The 17,512-nt window shown below is 46.3% G+C and overlaps 1 protein-coding gene across 2 annotated transcripts in view; it reads right to left on the reverse strand.

Moving 5' to 3' along the window:
• Window positions 1–1,030: 1,030 nt before the first annotated feature.
• The window catches only part of LOC117967077 (receptor tyrosine-protein kinase erbB-3-like), a 42,533-nt gene continuing 26,051 nt past the window's right edge, over window positions 1,031–17,512 (reverse strand). Inside the window, exons 7-28 of one of the 2 annotated variants that reach the window (XM_059013271.1) lie at window positions 17,215–17,356; window positions 16,586–16,699; window positions 16,353–16,470; window positions 15,974–16,047; window positions 15,780–15,870; window positions 14,767–14,969; window positions 13,499–13,631; window positions 13,280–13,373; window positions 12,609–12,763; window positions 12,370–12,423; window positions 12,023–12,164; window positions 11,301–11,420; window positions 11,087–11,185; window positions 10,182–10,367; window positions 9,916–10,071; window positions 9,592–9,667; window positions 9,284–9,430; window positions 8,424–8,521; window positions 7,838–8,020; window positions 7,037–7,102; window positions 6,007–6,268; window positions 1,031–5,744 (exon numbers count right to left, since the gene is read on the reverse strand). In XM_059013271.1, the coding sequence (XP_058869254.1) occupies window positions 5,008–5,744; window positions 6,007–6,268; window positions 7,037–7,102; window positions 7,838–8,020; window positions 8,424–8,521; window positions 9,284–9,430; window positions 9,592–9,667; window positions 9,916–10,071; window positions 10,182–10,367; window positions 11,087–11,185; window positions 11,301–11,420; window positions 12,023–12,164; window positions 12,370–12,423; window positions 12,609–12,763; window positions 13,280–13,373; window positions 13,499–13,631; window positions 14,767–14,969; window positions 15,780–15,870; window positions 15,974–16,047; window positions 16,353–16,470; window positions 16,586–16,699; window positions 17,215–17,356 (3,450 nt within the window). In that variant the 3' untranslated portion in view covers window positions 1,031–5,007. Of the gene's footprint in view, window positions 5,745–6,006; window positions 6,269–7,036; window positions 7,103–7,837; window positions 8,021–8,423; window positions 8,522–9,283; window positions 9,431–9,591; window positions 9,671–9,915; window positions 10,072–10,181; window positions 10,368–11,086; window positions 11,186–11,300; window positions 11,421–12,022; window positions 12,165–12,369; window positions 12,424–12,608; window positions 12,764–13,279; window positions 13,374–13,498; window positions 13,632–14,766; window positions 14,970–15,779; window positions 15,871–15,973; window positions 16,048–16,352; window positions 16,471–16,585; window positions 16,700–17,214; window positions 17,357–17,512 lie in introns of both variants that reach the window. The other variant, XM_059013270.1, reaches the window with a different exon arrangement.

The following is a 17,512-nucleotide window of genomic DNA, read 5'->3' on the forward strand; positions in this document are numbered from 1 at the left end:
ATGTGCTGGTTCCTCAGCTCTAAACACTAGACCTCCCTCCCTCAGCTCCTCAGCCCCTCAGCCCCTCAGCCCCTCAGCCCCTCAGCTCCTCAGCCCCTCAGCTTCTCAGCCCCTCAGCTCTTCATCCTTCAGCCCCTCAGCTCCTCAGCCCCTCAACCCCTCAGCCCTTCATGCTTCAGCCCCACAGCTCCTCAGCTCCTCAGCCCCTCAGCCCCTCAGCTCCTAAGCCCCTCAGCTCCTCAGCTCTAACCACTAGTGCAGAGGTGGCCAACTCTGGTCCTGGAGAGCCACAATTTAGCAGGGTTGCTAGATAACCCTTAATCATCAATTTCTAAAGACTTGGAACAATTTCATTTTGACTAGTTAAGCAGGTTTCTTCAATTAAGTAATTTAGAGATCATTTGGAACAAAAACCACCTGAACACCCTGCAGCTGTCCTGGATCAGAGCCGACCACTCCTGATTTAATTGAACAACTTACATTGTTCAGAAATGGATGATTAAGGGTTACCTATAAAACCTGCTGAAAAAACACTGTTTCCCTCCCAGCCCCTCAGCCCCTCTCAGCCCCCAAGCCCCTCAGCTCCTCAGCCAGTCTGCCCCTCAGATCCTCAGCACCTAAGCCCCTCACCTCCTCAGCCCCTGGCCTGAGCCCCTCAGTCCCTCAACTCTAACCACTAAGAGACACACTGCTTCCCTCCCAGCCTCTCAGCACCTCATCCCCTCAGCCCTTCAACCCCTCAGCTACTCAGCCCCTGGCCTCAGCCCAGCTCTAACCACTAGAGACACACTGCTTCCCTCCCAGCCCCTCAGCCCTTCAGCCCCTCAGCTTCTCAGCCCCTCAGCTCCTCAACCCCATCAGCTCCCCAGCCTCTCAGCTCCTCAGTCCCTCAGCTCTTCAACCTCTCAGCTCCTCAGCTCCTCAGTTCCTCAGCCCCTCAGCTCCTCAGCTCTAACCAAGAGTGTGTGTGTAAAACAAGGCTGGGGTTCTAATAATATTGTCGTGAAAAAAATTGGACAGCTATTCAGTATTTAACCACGAGATGAAAGTCAAATATTTATTTAAAATGTATTCCATACAAAATATTCAGCTCAAAAAAGAAACACACAGAGGTAACTAAACAAACAATCATTTTGAGAAAAAACAAAAACAAAAAACAGATAACAGCTGAGCTAAGATTACACATGCCTGTTTGCAAAGTGTTTTACTCTGTCTATTATACTCCTATTCCTGTTAAACAGAGAAAAAAAACACTCAAGTGTGCTTAAAACACCTTACAGTAAAGTGTAGGTGTCTCTTAGTACCTGTGCTGGCCCTGCCTGCACAAAGCGAATAAACTAAAGTAACGACACCCCAAACCACGAGTCCTTTACAGAGTGGATTACAGATAGGACTGACACGCTGGCTCATATTTCTCTTCTGTAATAAACTCCACATTTTTGAAAGAAGACAGACAACTGATAGCCAATTCTCTACAGTAAGGGATGCGATTCAACATCTCTGAAGCACTGCCGAGATTTGGAATGTTTTATAGTAAATACCTCCCCTCATAGCATTGCAGTGACCATAACATTCTATTATATCATATACAGTATATACAGAATATATATATATCACTTTGCTACATTACATTTGAATTGCATTGTTTTATTTAAAGGTGAAGTGCATAGATTTAAAATAGCTTTTAATACATTGAAAATATCAGCTCTGCCTGTGTTTCCTGTATAATTCATCAGTAATTCATTACAAAAACATAACTGCAGCTTGAGAGATGAAATCTGTAACCTCCCACCGCTGCAGGGGCGTGCCAGCTTCGTTCACATATAGAGTGGCAAGAAGGCTTTACAAGGAGGGTAGAAGCTTGTGTGCACACACCAGGGAATGTAAACAAACTGGAAGGTGAACAGTGGAAGACGAATATAAATTAGACACCCAGGAATCAAACAAGAACTTATAAAGTCACTTGAGGGCCAAAAAGCAAAGACGGTGAAAGCAATGACAGTGGACAAGCACAGGGGGCGCTGTGCATTCATAATTAACACAAAGTTGCATTGACAAGCACAGGGCTAGCCAAAGCCGGCCCTTCCACCCCTGGTCTTTGTTCCAGCCCTGTTCTAAATGGTTTAATTAAACCCATTAAACCAGACCTTAAAGTAGTTCATTATATCACTTTACTTGTTAAACTTTACTTCCAGCTCATCACAGAATTCCACCAGCCATAGTGAAGCCCTGATCAGCTGCTTGCAACACCCTGCGCTGATGATGCTGGTGCATACTCTACATTTACCTTGATTACCTGGGTATTTAACTTACTGGTTCTAGGACTGTTTAGTCCCCACATCACAACTCTGTGTTTTAGATGAAAGCCTTTTTTGGACCAAGTCAAGGATTAAAAAGTAGCATTTCTGGAAAACTCAGTTGTATATAAAAACAGAAAGCTCACAATATGACCTTAATAGGACCTTTGATGCTTGTCTACAGAGATTTTCCGTTGCAATGCACAAGCAAAGTCTGACACGTGAAATGATTATTTTCTATGAAGGACATCTTCGGAACCTTGAATTGACATGATTATTTCCAGAGATGTATTCTATAGAAGGCCTGGTTGACTCCCATGTCTTTGGTTATCAAATGAAGATTATCAGCTGGCACAGCAGCACGCACACACACACACAGCACGATAATCAAAGCATAGAAAGCGTTCTTCATTTCAGCGGAGCTGTGACCCTAAAACAAAAATCACATTGTGTAAAAAAAAAAATAGTACAGTGATTAAATGGCTATTTAATACAGCATACGGGATATAGCATGAACCTACAAAAATATACATTCTAACACAGATTACAGCTGAAAGATGTTATAGTAAAGTGTTTCGTTCTTTCCTGTCGTTCCATTTTAAGCTGTCTGTCTCTCTGACTTTCACTTTGAGTCAGTCCGTCCCTACCACATCTCTATACATTTGACAGACGATCATGTTCTTCCTGTGTTACAGGAAATAGGACCCCACCTCATGACCCTGAAAATTGGCAGCATAGAATAGGAGTTCCTATTACCTGGGACACAGGACAGGAAATCCGCTTATAGTGTTGTGTCTGGATCTGTGGGCTGAATTCCTTGTGAGGGTAGGGATTACAGCATTTGTCATTACATCTTCAACAGGAAATGCAAAGCAGAAAACAATAGGGGAGGATTAGGGGATTCTGTGATTTATTAAGAGGGTTCAGATGTACTTTGGTTCTTGAACCCTGATTGTAAACAGGATCTGCATTTAAGAAATTCTCATTTGAACTTGAAATAGTACCAGTGAGTGTATAGTTTCTCTGGTTTTTACACTTCAAACACATCCAAAAATATTTACAAAAAAAAAAAACATTTCTAAAAGACTTTCAGCCCTCAATTGAAATACAGGAGAGGCTTCAGTGTTCAGATAGTTTAAAAAATATATACCATACAATAGAAACTTTAAATCTCGCAGACATGAAATGCAGAGCTTCTGAAAAGGGAGACTTCAATTAGGTGCAGTTCCATTCCTTAGCCTGCAGAGGGCTCTATAATGCTTGTAGGAGTGCCATCACGATTCTAGAATTCCTACAGAAGTTTGCTGTAGCTTCAGGTTCCGTCTTCGTGTTTAATTTTATGCTTACTGTTGCCTTATGATGTCTGCAGTCATTCTGAGAGGTTCTGAGACGCTCCAGTATTGATCTGTTTGACTAGCTTTTGTGTTTATTCCAATGTAAAACTATAAGGAGCAGCTCGATGCCTCTGTCTGTGCTGCGGTACAGCGCTGATGTTTATACATCAGAATGTAACCCACTAAAAAAAGGAAAAAAGAAATAAGAATATCTCTCTCATCTCTATTTGGGTCAGAGCTCAACCAAATGCCCTAGGTGTTGGCTAAGTAAATATCTTTTGGATTAAAGAAGTTGAACCTGAGATTGCAGTAGTAAATGCACCACAGCACCCTCTAGTGGGTATGAACTGAACAACAGTAGTTGAACACGAGGCTCTGTAAACTGTGTGGCACTCTCTCCTATGCTTTGGACTCCACTTTAGGCAGCAGAAAATGAAAAGTTTGTCATTTGGTACCTGGATTCTTCATTTTGTTCTTGACATGAACTGCACTCTGTTTCCACTTGAGCAAGGCACAATGAACTATTAAGGCCATCCTCAATTGTACCGCTAACAGTTACTAACAGTTTGATTTGCCTGGCTTTCACTAAATAAGCACCTTCATTGCTAAGTGAACTCTGCAGAGCACTACAGTATTTAGTGCACCACAGCACCCTCTAGTGGTTTTTAATTGAAACAGCGGCTGTAGAATAAATGTTGGTCTGTGCGATATTGACCCCTCCTCTTCATTTAACCACACCCCTTTTACCAACAGGACACACCCCATAGTTCCAGCTGGAGGCGACCTGAACTGGAAGCCATAGACGCCTCTAGTTTATTTCCCTTTTTGCAGGTTGACCAGCTAATAATGATCCAATACATGACATGGCCATTTTAGAGCAGTGTTGCATTGTAAATTCAAATTGGATTTTTGCCTATAAAGTGATAACATGGCATTTGTTCTAACAGAAATCTCATTCAAAGAATCTGCAGTCTTAAGCACTGTCTGCCTATTTAAAAAGACTTTGCAGTTCCAATAATTGTCCACAAGTGACACTAAACATTTCATCAATTGCCCACCAGATGGTGCTAGATTAAGGATTCAGCAGGAGAATGAACCCCTTAATCTTCAGATATATTTGCTGTCCATAACCAAGACAGCATCGTTCTTGTTCTTGTGGTTCTGTTACATTGGAACTGCAAACCAATGCACAGTTTAGCAGGTGAAGTCGTGAACACCTACAACTCTAGAAACACACAGCGTTAGATTCTGTTAGATTAAACACTCATGTTCTTAATCAGCAGCAAACAGTCAACTGGTTAATGTGAATTAAGAGAGAAGCATGTGCTGTCAAACACGGTGCGATTTCTGGTCTGAGTTTAGGGGGTTAGCTTATCCTACGTTCGCACAGCATCTGGTTTGAGGAAGAGTCGGCTGTGCCAGTAATCAGGGTTATCGAAGGAGTGGTCCTGCTCCCTAGCACCGGCCCGCATTTTCACAAACCCGTTCACACGGCCCTTCTCGCTCGCTTTCTCCGTTTCGGGAAAGTTCTGATATTCCGGCGCCTTTTCCGGGGGCGTCATGTTAATGCCGTGATCCTCTGAGTCTTCCGGAAGTGCGAACGCGTCCATCTCCTCGTATTCCTGCTGATCCAGGGCGGTGTTTTCCGATTCCGGACCATTTGAACCCAAATCTTCCACCGACGCTGCTTTCCCAGTCCTCTCGCTTTCCATCTGTGGCTTGCTGGAGTTTCGGAGCATGCTCAGTGACTTGGTCAGTCTGGGCTGTTTGTTCATGTACTCATAGTCTTCCTCTTTCTCCTCTTTGGCTGTTGTTGGGTCCTCCTTCCGCCAGGTGGCGCTCTGAGGTTCCTTGGGGTCCAGCACCATGCAGCGGGTGTCCATGTACTCGTACCCTACAGTGTCTTTTTGTTTCTGTTGCTCAGCAGGGGCTGCTGGGGATTTGGAGGTGGAGCAGCGTGGAGACTTGCTCTGCTTGAGCTCAGCAGCGCCTCCCTTTGGTGGCTCGGCAGTACTGCAGCGTGGTGACAGCGAGAGCAGACGGCTCTGTTTGTTCATGTATTCGTATTCTTCACTGTCGTCGTCACGGGAACCCAACAAGGACGAGCGGGGCTCTGGAAAGCAAACAAGGAGAAACATTATTAAATAATGGAATCATTTATTTTGTTAACACTACTTTAAAACTGTTCCCTTTACAGTTTAGAAAATAAGTTAGGTATGGTATTAGCTCCCCTTGATCCTGCAGGTAGCATCACGACGGTGGATGTTTTGAGGGAGGGAGGAGACTTGTGTGCCAGCAGCTAAAACCACCTGCAGCTCAATGCCTTCAGTAATGCTTTGTGATTGTGGGACACTGCAGCTTAATGCCTTCAGTACCTTTCTCGGGGGTGCTCGAGGTCCCCGGCATGACGTATCCATTGTGGTCCTCCTCCTCCTCCAGGTCCCCTGTTTCCGAGGGATTGATTAGACTGATGCGCTGCGAGTGATAGGCGCTGTCCTCCCGGCGCCGCCCCCTGCGCAGGCTCCCAGCCAATGAGCCGTCCTCGTTCATCTCCAGCTCCGACGCCGTGCCACGCCCCTCCGAGGATTCCGAGAGCGTTCGGGTCGAGTCCAAGCGGCCTCTCGAGGGCCACACCACCTGGGAGGAGAAACACGTGACTGAGCGAACACAAGGGAATCCAACATGCACTGGAACCAGTGGCTGAACTGGAGTTTTTTTTTCTTGAGTGAAACACTGTGAGGGAGGGTTTATTGAAGAACGTTTTGTAAAATGTGCCTAAAACTGGAGTGATCTGATGCATTCTGGGAGCAGTTACAATGTGTGGGTTGTGGGACTCATGCATGCTTGTGATGCTTTGGGATGGGCCATTTATGAGCTGTTTGACCCTGCTAGCTTACTAAATATAGACAATCAAGACTGGTGCGCCATTCATTCTTGGCAATCACCATTGCAGACCTCCAAATATCCCACCCAGCCTATCTGCATGTATTGGTGGTATTGCTAGTAAATGGGGTGAGGTCTCTTATTAAAATCGTTGTCCTGTTTTTAAAGAGTTCATTATATATTCAGGGATACCAAGATATTTCTTAATAAAAGAGGTCTTAATGGAAAACAAAAGAGCCCCAGTCATGGGGTTTGTGATTCTACTGCACTCCTAGTGACCAGAGACAGACACAGAGAGAGAGAGGCAGGGAGACAGACAGACAGACAGAGACACAGACACAGACAGACAGACAGGCAGGCAGGCAGGCAGACAGACAGACAGAGGGACAGACAGACAGACAGGCAGACACAGACAGACAGACAGACAGACAGACAGACAGACAGACAGACAGAGGGACATACAGACAGACAGAGGGACAGACAGACAGACAGACAGACAGGCAGACGGGTCTCGGTTCCTACCTGTCTGGAGGGCTCTCCTGCTGTCCCGGGAGTCATGGGGATGTACCCTGCAGGACCGCCCATGCTCTGGGGAGACACACGCTTCAATCACAACACTGACAAGAGGAGCTTCCACACCACATTCTCAAAGGGCTGCCTCCAGTGGTTTAAAATGCTTGTTCTGACCTGTATGTGTACCTTTATTGTCTTGGTTCTTCACCGCGTTACATGAATTCAGGATGTGCTCATAATTGAGGCTCAATGATACAGTGTGTGAGGTGAAGGGGTTGATGTGATCAAGCTCAGTGATACAGTGTGTGAGGTGTAGGGGTTGATGTGAATAAGCCACAGCTAGATTTTTTGGAGCATTTTGCACCCTGGATTGCATCAGCCTCCAATCCAAATTTATCCTGGGATTATCCCTAAAAATAATAGCGGCTGTATTTAGTGTGCCACAGCACCTTCTAGTGGTTTTCAATTGAAACAACGGCTGTAAAATAAATCTAGTTTTGGGTGAAATTGACCCCTCCCCCTTTGTTTAGCCCCACCATTTTTACCAACATTTCATTCATTTTACAGCTGTTGTTTAAATTAAAAACCACTAGAGGGCGCTGTGATCACCCCTAAAAATAAGGTTGATGCAATACATAACAAAAGAGCATTGAAACGGTAAAGCTTGATCGTACACGACAGAATTAAACAAAATAAGTGGGAATTTCAATAAGATATTGGTGTGCTTTTTTTTTTTCATAAGGGACATCCTCTTTAAGTTATGCTCATGGGTTAAGCTGCCCCCCCCCCCCCCCCCCGGGCACTGCTCACCTTTGCAGAATCTATCCGATGGCGGGATGGGAAGCGCATGGGAGTGAGGTAGAGGGAGGAGGGGTTCATGGTACCGTCAAGCCCCGCCTCCTCCTCCTCCTCCAGCTCCACCTCCAGGCCATCTAGCTCCACCCCCTTCTGGGAGGTCTCTTCAAACGGGAGTTCCGTGTAGCCATTGTTCCGCTGAGAGAAGGGGGCGGGGTTACAGTGACATCACAATAGTGGAATCTCCCCCTTTACAGTGACTAGAATCTGGTTAATAGACCTTTTCACAGTTGGCAGTAATGCAATTCAATGCTGGATTGATATTGCTATGAAGTAAATACGAAAGAGATTATAGTTTTGTTCCCTGTTGTTATAAGATCCTCCCCAGGTCTGAATGAATACCAGATTTATGGCATAACAATATTTCCTGAGCATCATTCCTTTAAATAATAATAATAATAATAATAATAATACCATTGAGTTTTTTCTGTTAAAATATTGTCACACTGTACCCTAAGTATTCCACACATTTATAACCCTGAAAGAAGTGCCTGCGCTCCAATCCCTTCTGAACCCTCTCCTCCCCCTCCCTCTCACTCACACTGATGACAAGATAGCGGGGCGGGTCTCTGGCCATCCGAGTGAATTCATTGGCCAGCTCTTTGAAGGTGGGTCTGACATTCTCGTCAATCATCCAACCTGCCAATGAGAGACGAGGAAAATGAAGCGGCATATACATATTTAAAATCTTCAATGACCTGGTCCTTGGTTGGCAGGGACAAGGTTAAAATACTCCCTGCCAAATTAGACATGCAAACATGTGTTAATTGTTTTGGCAGTTGGTAATAATTGCGAATTGGTGCCAACTGTCTAGACCTGTTTCTCTGGGGCATATAAACCCCAGAGTCAGTTCATTCAGGGCAAGCGCCCAACTGTGCGTCGCAAAAGTAAGCAAACAGGAACTGTGTGTACTGTTTCATATTCGTGTTTAAAAGGTGTGTTTTTGTGTTAATTGTCAGAGAAACGGCTTAGCCGTCCTGCGAGCTAGTTAGTTGGTGTTTATTTATTTATTTTGTATTATTAAATGTGCGCGTAGGCTCTAAAAACCAACTTTTCTAAAAATTTAATAAAAAACCGTGATTGAATCAGATCTATTCTGTATGTAACCCAGTTTTGAGCTGGGACTTTTCTGCAAAACTTTTTTGAGCTGGGTTTGGATTTCATCCCATTCAGATGCACACAGGTTCAAAGCATGGATTCCGGATTCAAAACCAGGACTTACAAAAGGATTGATTTCCTGTGTAAACGTAGTAATTGATCAATCAGTCAAGCTATCAATTACTCAAGCTATCACTCTCGAGGTTTATATGTCACCAAAAGCTCTGAAAGGAATAGCTTATTATTCTGCTCAGCTGGGAGTGCATTCGTCCTTCCTCTGTGCAGTCTGGAAGTGACACTCACACTTCACCATGACCATGTAGACGTCGATGGTGCAGATGTGAGGCTGGGACAGGCGCTCCCCCTTCTCCAGCAGGTCCGGCACTTCCTGTGGGCGGATCCCAGCGTAGGGCTCATTCCCAAACGTCATCATCTCCCACACTGTCACACCTGCAGGGGGCGCCAGCAACACAGCTCAGATGAGCTCCACATGCAGTAACACTTATCATACAAACTTTAAAGAAATAAATAAGAATAAAAAAGGAGTACAGTATTTCATGTTTTGAAATGTCACAGTTTTCAATTTTTGTCAGTATATCAGGCTGACTGACCGTAGCTCCACACGTCGCTCTGGTGAGTGTATCTGCGGAAGTGGATGCTCTCCAGGGCCATCCATTTAATAGGGGTCTGCTAACGAGAGAGGGACACAGTGAGCAGCACACCCATTATAACAGCTTCCCATAGTAAAAGCACAGCAAAGTGAAAGCATTGTAATTTTAGCAAGTTATGGTAAAGCATATTAATAAACATGGCCAGCTGCTTGGGAAAACTTGTGCACAAATAGCATGGTAAAGTTTTATAAGGGAGAGTTAGGGTGAAGTTTGGAGGGTTAGCCAGGGTTTGGATCAAGCACAGTGATGGAGCGAGAGACCGACCTTGACGTCGTTGTAGACATATTTCTTGTCGTCGGGATACAGCAGGTCTGCGATCCCGAAATCCGAGATTTGGACGATGTTGTCCGATTTGAGCAGCACATTCCGAGCGGCTAAATTCCGATGGACCATCTTGTGCTCCTCCAGGTAATACATTCCCTGCAATGTGAGCGAGGCTGTTTAACAGGACTGTCGGGTAACACACAGCAGTGTGCAAATCTATTCCAGCACCCCGGTGCTTTTCAGTGTGAGTGAGAAGCGAGTCTCACCTTGGCGATCTGGACACACCAGTTCAGCAGGCGCTGGGGGCTCAAGCTGTCCTGCTTCTGCCTGATGTGTTCCAGCAAGGACCCCTGCGTGCTGAGCTGAGTGACAAGCTGCAGGCAGGCTCCAGGACAGACCCCCAGTAACCGCACCAAGTAGGTGTGGTCCAGACTGCCCATAGCCAGCATGTGCTGTACAGAGAGAGAGAGAGAGAGGGAGAGAGGGGGTGACTATACCATCTCTGAACAGCAGAGGGAGCTCCGGGGCAGAGCAGAGAGGTTAAGACTCACGCCCCAAAGCGTTCACCTTTTACCTGTATCTTGAAGAAATTGTTACTATTTATTTGGCCAACGCCTTTATCCAACACAACTTACAGGTGTTACAGGGCAGTACAGGGTGACAATGCAAGCTTAATATATAATACAGTATAGTTTACAGTAAGTGCAGATAATACTACTGAAATACAATATGAACTAGGATGCAGCAAGTTAGGATTAGGTTATATATACAATGACATAATAATAGTGCAATAGTGTAAGGATAGTCCCTCAGCTGAGGATCCAGTAACATGGTGCTGAGGTCAGGTGAGTCCAGTGTATAGTAGGAGGGGTGGATCAAGAGATCTAGAGGTGCAGTCTAAACAGGGGGGTCTTGAGATACAGGACTACAAGTACCAGAATGCACTGCAGTGGAGTATGCCATTATCCCATTATTAAACAGCAGAAGACAGTGTGACAATGCTCGTGACCAGTCCCATAAGTTTTAGTTTTGCTAGATGCCAGCGATTCATAGTCCATAAGCCTAACTGAGTCACTCTATGATTTTTTTATTTAGCATTGTGCTGCAGTGCTCAATGCACTGGATGACCCCGGTACACAGGATAAGAGGGACTCTGATTTCTGAGGCTCACCTCAGTGACCTCGTGGAAGGTCTGCCGGCCGCTCCGGTCCTGGATAGTCTTAATGGCGACAGGAATCTTCACCGAGTCTCCTTCGGGAATCCACACTCCCTGTGGAGAGAAAGACAAGATCACTTAAACCCGCAGAAGAGCTAGACACTGCTCTGCACTGGCTCCTGTGAAAACCCAATGGAACACAACAGAACCGAAGCAAACAGCCTCGAACCTTGTGCACGGTGCCGAAGACTCCAGAACCCAGGACCTTCATCTTTCGTAACTCTGCCACCTTCAGAATCCTGGCGTGGGCCTTTGAACCCTTCTCCCCGGGGTCAAGGGGCTCCAGACACTGCAGGAAGCAAACCAGCGTTACCGAGGCGACCGACGGAGCTGTCACTGGGCTGCTTGGTTAAAGGTCTTAGTAGCACAAAGTGAATCAAGCATTCAGACATTGAAGCTGGTACAGTATTAGTTTCGTCTGTTTTTAAATGTGCTGCCAGTAAACTTCTGAGTTATTAAAAAAATTACTAGAGTGACTTAGCTTGGAATCTGTTGGTATTTTAAAGTCCACCCTGTAACCTCTACAGCCCTCTCTGTACGACTGCAACACTAGTGTGTAACCATTAATCTGCCCCCCCTGCAACACTCAATAGTGGATGAAGAAACACATCAGTAGGAAATTCAACATAGACTAAGCATTCTTAAATCCACTCAGTTTGTCCCCCTGCAACACCATGTGCATGTTTGGAAAACCACATTTGTTGCAGGGGGACAGGTTACTGGTTACACAATGGTGTACCTGCTGTACTTAGAGAGAGGTTCGATAGAGACCACAGGGGTGCTTTAAAAAGTGATTGAAACAGAAAGTAAACCAGAAGAACAGTAGTTCAGGTAGCGGATATTTCCGTTGCTCTTTGAGGAATGTCTCTAACGCTGTGCAGTGGCACTCACCTCTCCGCTCTCCAGGTACCTCCTCATGGCTCTCTTCCTGCGGATGGCCAGCCCACGGCGGTACAGCACGGTCAGCACGAACACAGAGGACAAGACGATGAGCCCAGAGAGTACTCCAAGCACGATCCCTGTGGTGGGGAGACTGGGGGAGAGAGACAGCGGGACACATGGCTCAATCACACAGCACACTGTGGGGCTCACACAGACACGCACCACTGCTCCCCTGTTCATCATCCCAGAGGCAATATCCAATGGAAAACAAAATCAAAGGGCCTTGAACATTGCAATGTTTAGGGAAGTCCTCTGGATACTGCGTATAGAAATGTTCTCGTTACAGGTGTTCTCACCTGGACACAGCGCTGGGGTTTCCAAAGCAGTCACTCTCCTTCGGGCCAGTGCACCTGCAAACACAAAACAGCAGGGCTGACACAGAGAAGAGGGTCCTGTAATCCAAACAACACCCAAACGTGCAAAACGAATAGCATGCATACTGGTAAAGACTTGCTATGAACTCAATGGACATCCAAGAGTTTGCAAAAAAGTACCAAGCTCAGGGACTGGGCTCCGCTCAGTGTCTGGGACTCACCCCTGGGTGCAGTTTGTGTGGCAGGGCTCACAGCGGTGCTCGGAGTTGGGGTATTTGAAGATACGGCCCTGCTGTCCCATGATGCCCTCTGGGCAGGACTCCACACAGTGAGGGCCGTCCTGGAAGTGAGCGCAGTAAACACAGGCATCCGGACCCTGCAGAGAGAGAGGGGGAGAGAGGGTGAAGAACAGCTTGGAGTGTATGGAGTGGAGTGGAGTGTGATGCACTGTGAGGAGTGTGATGCACTGTGAGGAGTGTGATGCACTGTGTGGAGTGTGATGCACTGTGTGGAGTGTGATGCGCTGTGATGCACTGTGATGCACTGTGATGGAGTGGAGTGTGATGCACTGTGTGGAGTGTGATGGACTGTGTGGAGTGTGATGGACTGTGTGGAGTGTGATGCACTGTGTGGAGTGTGATGCACTGTGTGGAGTGTGATGCACTGTGTGGAGTGTGATGCACTGTGAGGAGTGTGATGCACTGTGTGGAGTGTGATGCACTGTGTGGAGTGTGATGCACTGTGAGGAGTGTGATGCACTGTGTGGAGTGTGATGCACTGTGTGGAGTGTGATGCACTGTGTGGAGTGTGATGGACTGTGTGGAGTGTGATGCACTGTGTGGAGTGTGATGCACTGTGTGGAGTGTGACAGAGTGAAGGTGAAGGATTTTACCGGCCCTCTGCAGCTGGGCTCTCCTTCAATCTTCAGACACTCCGGGTGACATGGGTAACACTCGTTCGAGGGTGTGGTAAATTCCCGAAACTCACTGCGAAACAGAGAGAGAGAGAGAGAGAGAGAGCGTGTGAGAGAGGGTGAGAGTAAGAAACTTAGAGGGGGAGAGACAGGGCGAGGGAGAGGAGGTGAGAGAGGCAGGCAGGCAGGCTGACTCACCCCTCATTGAAGTGGCAGTCTGGCACACAGGTCCCCTCTCGGCTGTAGTTACGGCAGGACAGGCACTGATCCGGACCTGGACCCCAGCAGCCATTGCTGGAGCACAGCGGGTCACAGAGATGACCCTCTGACACTGGAGACACAGAGACACAGAGGAGAGACAGAGGAGAGAGACAGAGAGACAGACACATAGAGGCAGAGGCACAGAGAGATGGAGACACAGAGACACAGAGAGACAGACACAGAGACACAGAGAGACAGACACATAGACACAGGGGAGAGACAGACACAGAGCGACAGAGACACAGACACATAGAGACAGAGACACAGAGAGACACACAGACACACAGACACAAGGGTTAGATTCACTGAAAGCACGCCACAAGCTAAACCAGAGACACACATTACTCTCCAGGCCCCATGCAGTCCACCTACACACAACTCCTCGATTTCACTCAGAACCGCTCTGTGAACTGAAGTGTGCTACAAAAACAAGACCTTTACTAAACAGCAATGAAACACTATGTCACGCTATTCATCAATTATACTAAAGAACCTTAAATAGTTTTTAAATATTGGAACACATTTCTCAGACTGGCAATGCTTCATGGGTTCATTACTAGGAGAAACAAAACTAACAATGCACTGTTTCATCTCCTGCCTTTAACCCTTCTTTTTCTGTGTATGGTTGTGCCAGTCTTCTAAATCAATTGTTATGAATTACGCATTGAAGCTTTTCTGTTGTTATAGTGATGCACTCTTTTGTGGTCAATCACACATTTTATCTTTACACAATTACAATGCAAATAATCAGAAAGCCACTCAGCGAGTGACAGGGAGAGTGATGGGAGTGATACAGAGTGATGGGAGTGATACAGAGTGATGGGAGTGACACAGTGTGATAGGAGTGATACAGAGTGATGGGAGTGATACAGAGTGATAGGAGTGATACAGACTGATGGGAGTGATACAGAGTGATGGGAGTGATACAGAGTGATGGGAGTGATACAGTGTGATACAGAGTGATGGGAGTGATACAGAGTGATGGGAGTGATACAGAGTGTGGTGAGAGTGATACAGTGTGATGGGAGTGATACAGTGTGATGGTAGTGTGATGGGAGTGATACAGAGTGATGGGAGTGATACCGAGTGTGATGGGAGTGATACAGAATGTGATGAGAGTGATACAGAGTGTGATGGGAGTGATACAGTGTGGTGGGAGTGATACAGAGTGATGGGAGTGTGGTATGGAGTTAAAGGGGACTCACTGCAGCTCCCTGCTGGCCGGTTGTTCTTGATTTTGGTTTTCTGTCGCTCCTTGGACTTGGTGAGGAAGCTCCAGTTGATGGTGTGGTGGAAGCAGAGCTGGGGGTTGTCACTGATGTACACATTGCCTGAGCTGATCTCCCTCAGGGAGCTCAGCCCCAGAGAGGTCACATTGGGCAGCTTCATCACCAGCAAGGAGAAATCGCTGCCGAGAGACACATACAGAGTTTGAAAGCTAAAGGTTTTAGTAGCAGACCCGTATCGAGGTCAAATAAGGGTCTACTCTGAGTTTAATCACACATTGAAGCTGGTACATTATTACTTTTGTCTGTTCTAAAATGTGCTGCCAGTAAACTTCTGAGTTCATTAAAAAATCTTATTACTAGAGTGACTTAGCTTGGAGTCTGTTGGTATTTTAAAGTCTTAGAGGTTAGACATGATTCTGAGAGCTCTATTGAGACCACGGAGGTGCTTTAAAGTCAACAGGATGAGATGACTCAAAGGGAAAATGACCTACAAGTTGAATCTTGTAGAGAACAAGAAGGATAGAACTGCTATAGACAAATATAGTACAAGCTTGTGCATGCAGCTTTATTTATTACTATGGTAAACTGGCGTTCATGTGTACAGATTATTTCTGAAGGTCATGAATGGAGTTTACGTTGGGGTTAATGTGGATGTCTTTTCATCATGTGAACTGTCTCCTGGTAAAGGAAAAAAAGACATTGAATGCCAGTTGGAATTGATCAATGCAGCTGGAATGTAGCTATACTGTACTTATATAGTGCCCTATATATAAAGGGCTGTTGTGGGGAAACAATACACCTGGCAATTTAATCTGGGGTTTCTTTACTAACTTAGCAATAAGGTTTATGAATTTTATAATAGTTATCAGTATGTGAAATGACACAAGACCCGTTTCAAATGACTCATCCAAGGACAAAGCCTGGAGGACTCCAACAGAACTGACAGAGACAGCGAAACGAGCGAGAGTCAGAGAAAGAGAGAGGCTTACTTGTCGAGCGTGCGGCCGCGGATGGTGGTGAGATTGGAGAAGATGCTTAAGTCGTTGAACTGTTTGGGCCACGACTGGATGTTGAGAAAACCTGGAATGCAGAAAGCACTGCCGGTCAGACTGGCCAAGCGGAACCCTGCCGTGAAATCCCCTATCAACCCCTCTGGAAGGCGCTCCGCAGAGCGACACAGCACCTGTGATCTCCCGCACGGTCCCGAAGATCTTCAGCTTCTCAGGATCCAGAGCAGAGATGTTGCGCCAGGGGTCCCTACAGAGGCAGAGAATCGCATTCACTTTACTCATTAAACTCCAAGCAAGCTCAGATCTGCTTTGATTTATAGCCCTGGCCACAGCACTGGATGGCATCAACCACTTATTTGTGCGTTTTAAGGTGGTTGATGCAATCCTGGTTGGCACTCTTAGGAGACCAATTGCACTGGCATGGAATGGGAGGAGAAAACCAAGCAATTGAAAGGATGAAAAAGGCATCTTCTGAATCACCCTACTCATGCTTTCTAAATATAGGCACTTCAATCTATTGTGTTCCTCCACGCTCCCCTCGCAGGCTCTTACCCGTCGATGCCAGTGATCAGGAAGTGCAGGTTGCCCTGGATCTTAGTGCAGTTAATGAAGCTGTTGATGTTGCTGGAGTCCACTGTCTGCCTCTTTTTGGAACCTGTTCCCTTGCAGGCTGGGGCGGAGAGGAGCAGAGAGGGGCAGAGTGCAATATTTTATTAAACCCGATGCGGTCTGATTGATCAGAGGCCTGGTTATTTCAGTAATGTGTCTGAGTTCAGCTCTCGTACCTTTGGGGCAGGGCCCGTCGCACGGCTCACACTGCTTCACTCCCTTCTTCTCAACCTCCATCTTGTCTGGGGGGCAGGCGCGGACGCAGGAGCTGCCGTCCACCACGAAGTTCACTGGAGAGACGGAGAGAGCGGGACGGGGAAAGACACCAGGAGAGGGTGAGTTCCACTCATGCATGTGAAGTCTTTTTACTCATGTTTGCAGGACAGATATTTCTGCTAAAGTAACAGATTTGTATAAAAGTTTACCCAGGGAAATTTGCATGATAATTTTGCCATGCTTTTCCCATGGGTATAGTATGCATTTACCATAGTTTACCGTGTTTTGTCATCTGTTTTTAATATGCTTTAACACACCTCTTTACTTTGCTATGCTTTTACTGTGGGAAACCTTTATAAGGGAATGCACAGTGTAAATTGAACTACTTTCAAAGTTAATGACAGTATTTCAATCTATAATAATATCCATATTCATACAAAGACAAATCAATAAAGTGCAGGGACTTTTCATCTACAGCCTTGTCTTTGAAATATGTGCAGTAGAAGATACAAGCAAAGAACAAAAGGATCTGGACAGAGGTAGTGGAGGGGCAGGGGTTGCATTGCCAGGGAGCAGGGGGCACACTCACGGGGGCACTGGCTGACGCAGATTGAGCCGTACTGGTACTTGGCGTTGGGGTTGGGCTCCAGCTGGAATCTCTGCTTGTTGTAGATGAGAGGCTGCGGGCAGAGGGGCACACAGGCCCCCGAGTCATTGAAGTGACTGCAGGCCTGGAGACAGAGAGAAGGAGGGAGGTGCAGAGGTCACTGCAAAGTTAAGCGATCCTTGACAATAGCTGGACAGTCTTACAGCAATGTGTTGTCAGCATTGTGTACTGAGCATTGTGACAGTGTTTTCACATTGTTGTGACAGTGTTTTCACAGTAT

The sequence above is a fragment of the Acipenser ruthenus genome, chromosome 45, assembly GCF_902713425.1.
Source record: "Acipenser ruthenus chromosome 45, fAciRut3.2 maternal haplotype, whole genome shotgun sequence".
Lineage (NCBI taxonomy): Eukaryota > Metazoa > Chordata > Actinopteri > Acipenseriformes > Acipenseridae > Acipenser > Acipenser ruthenus.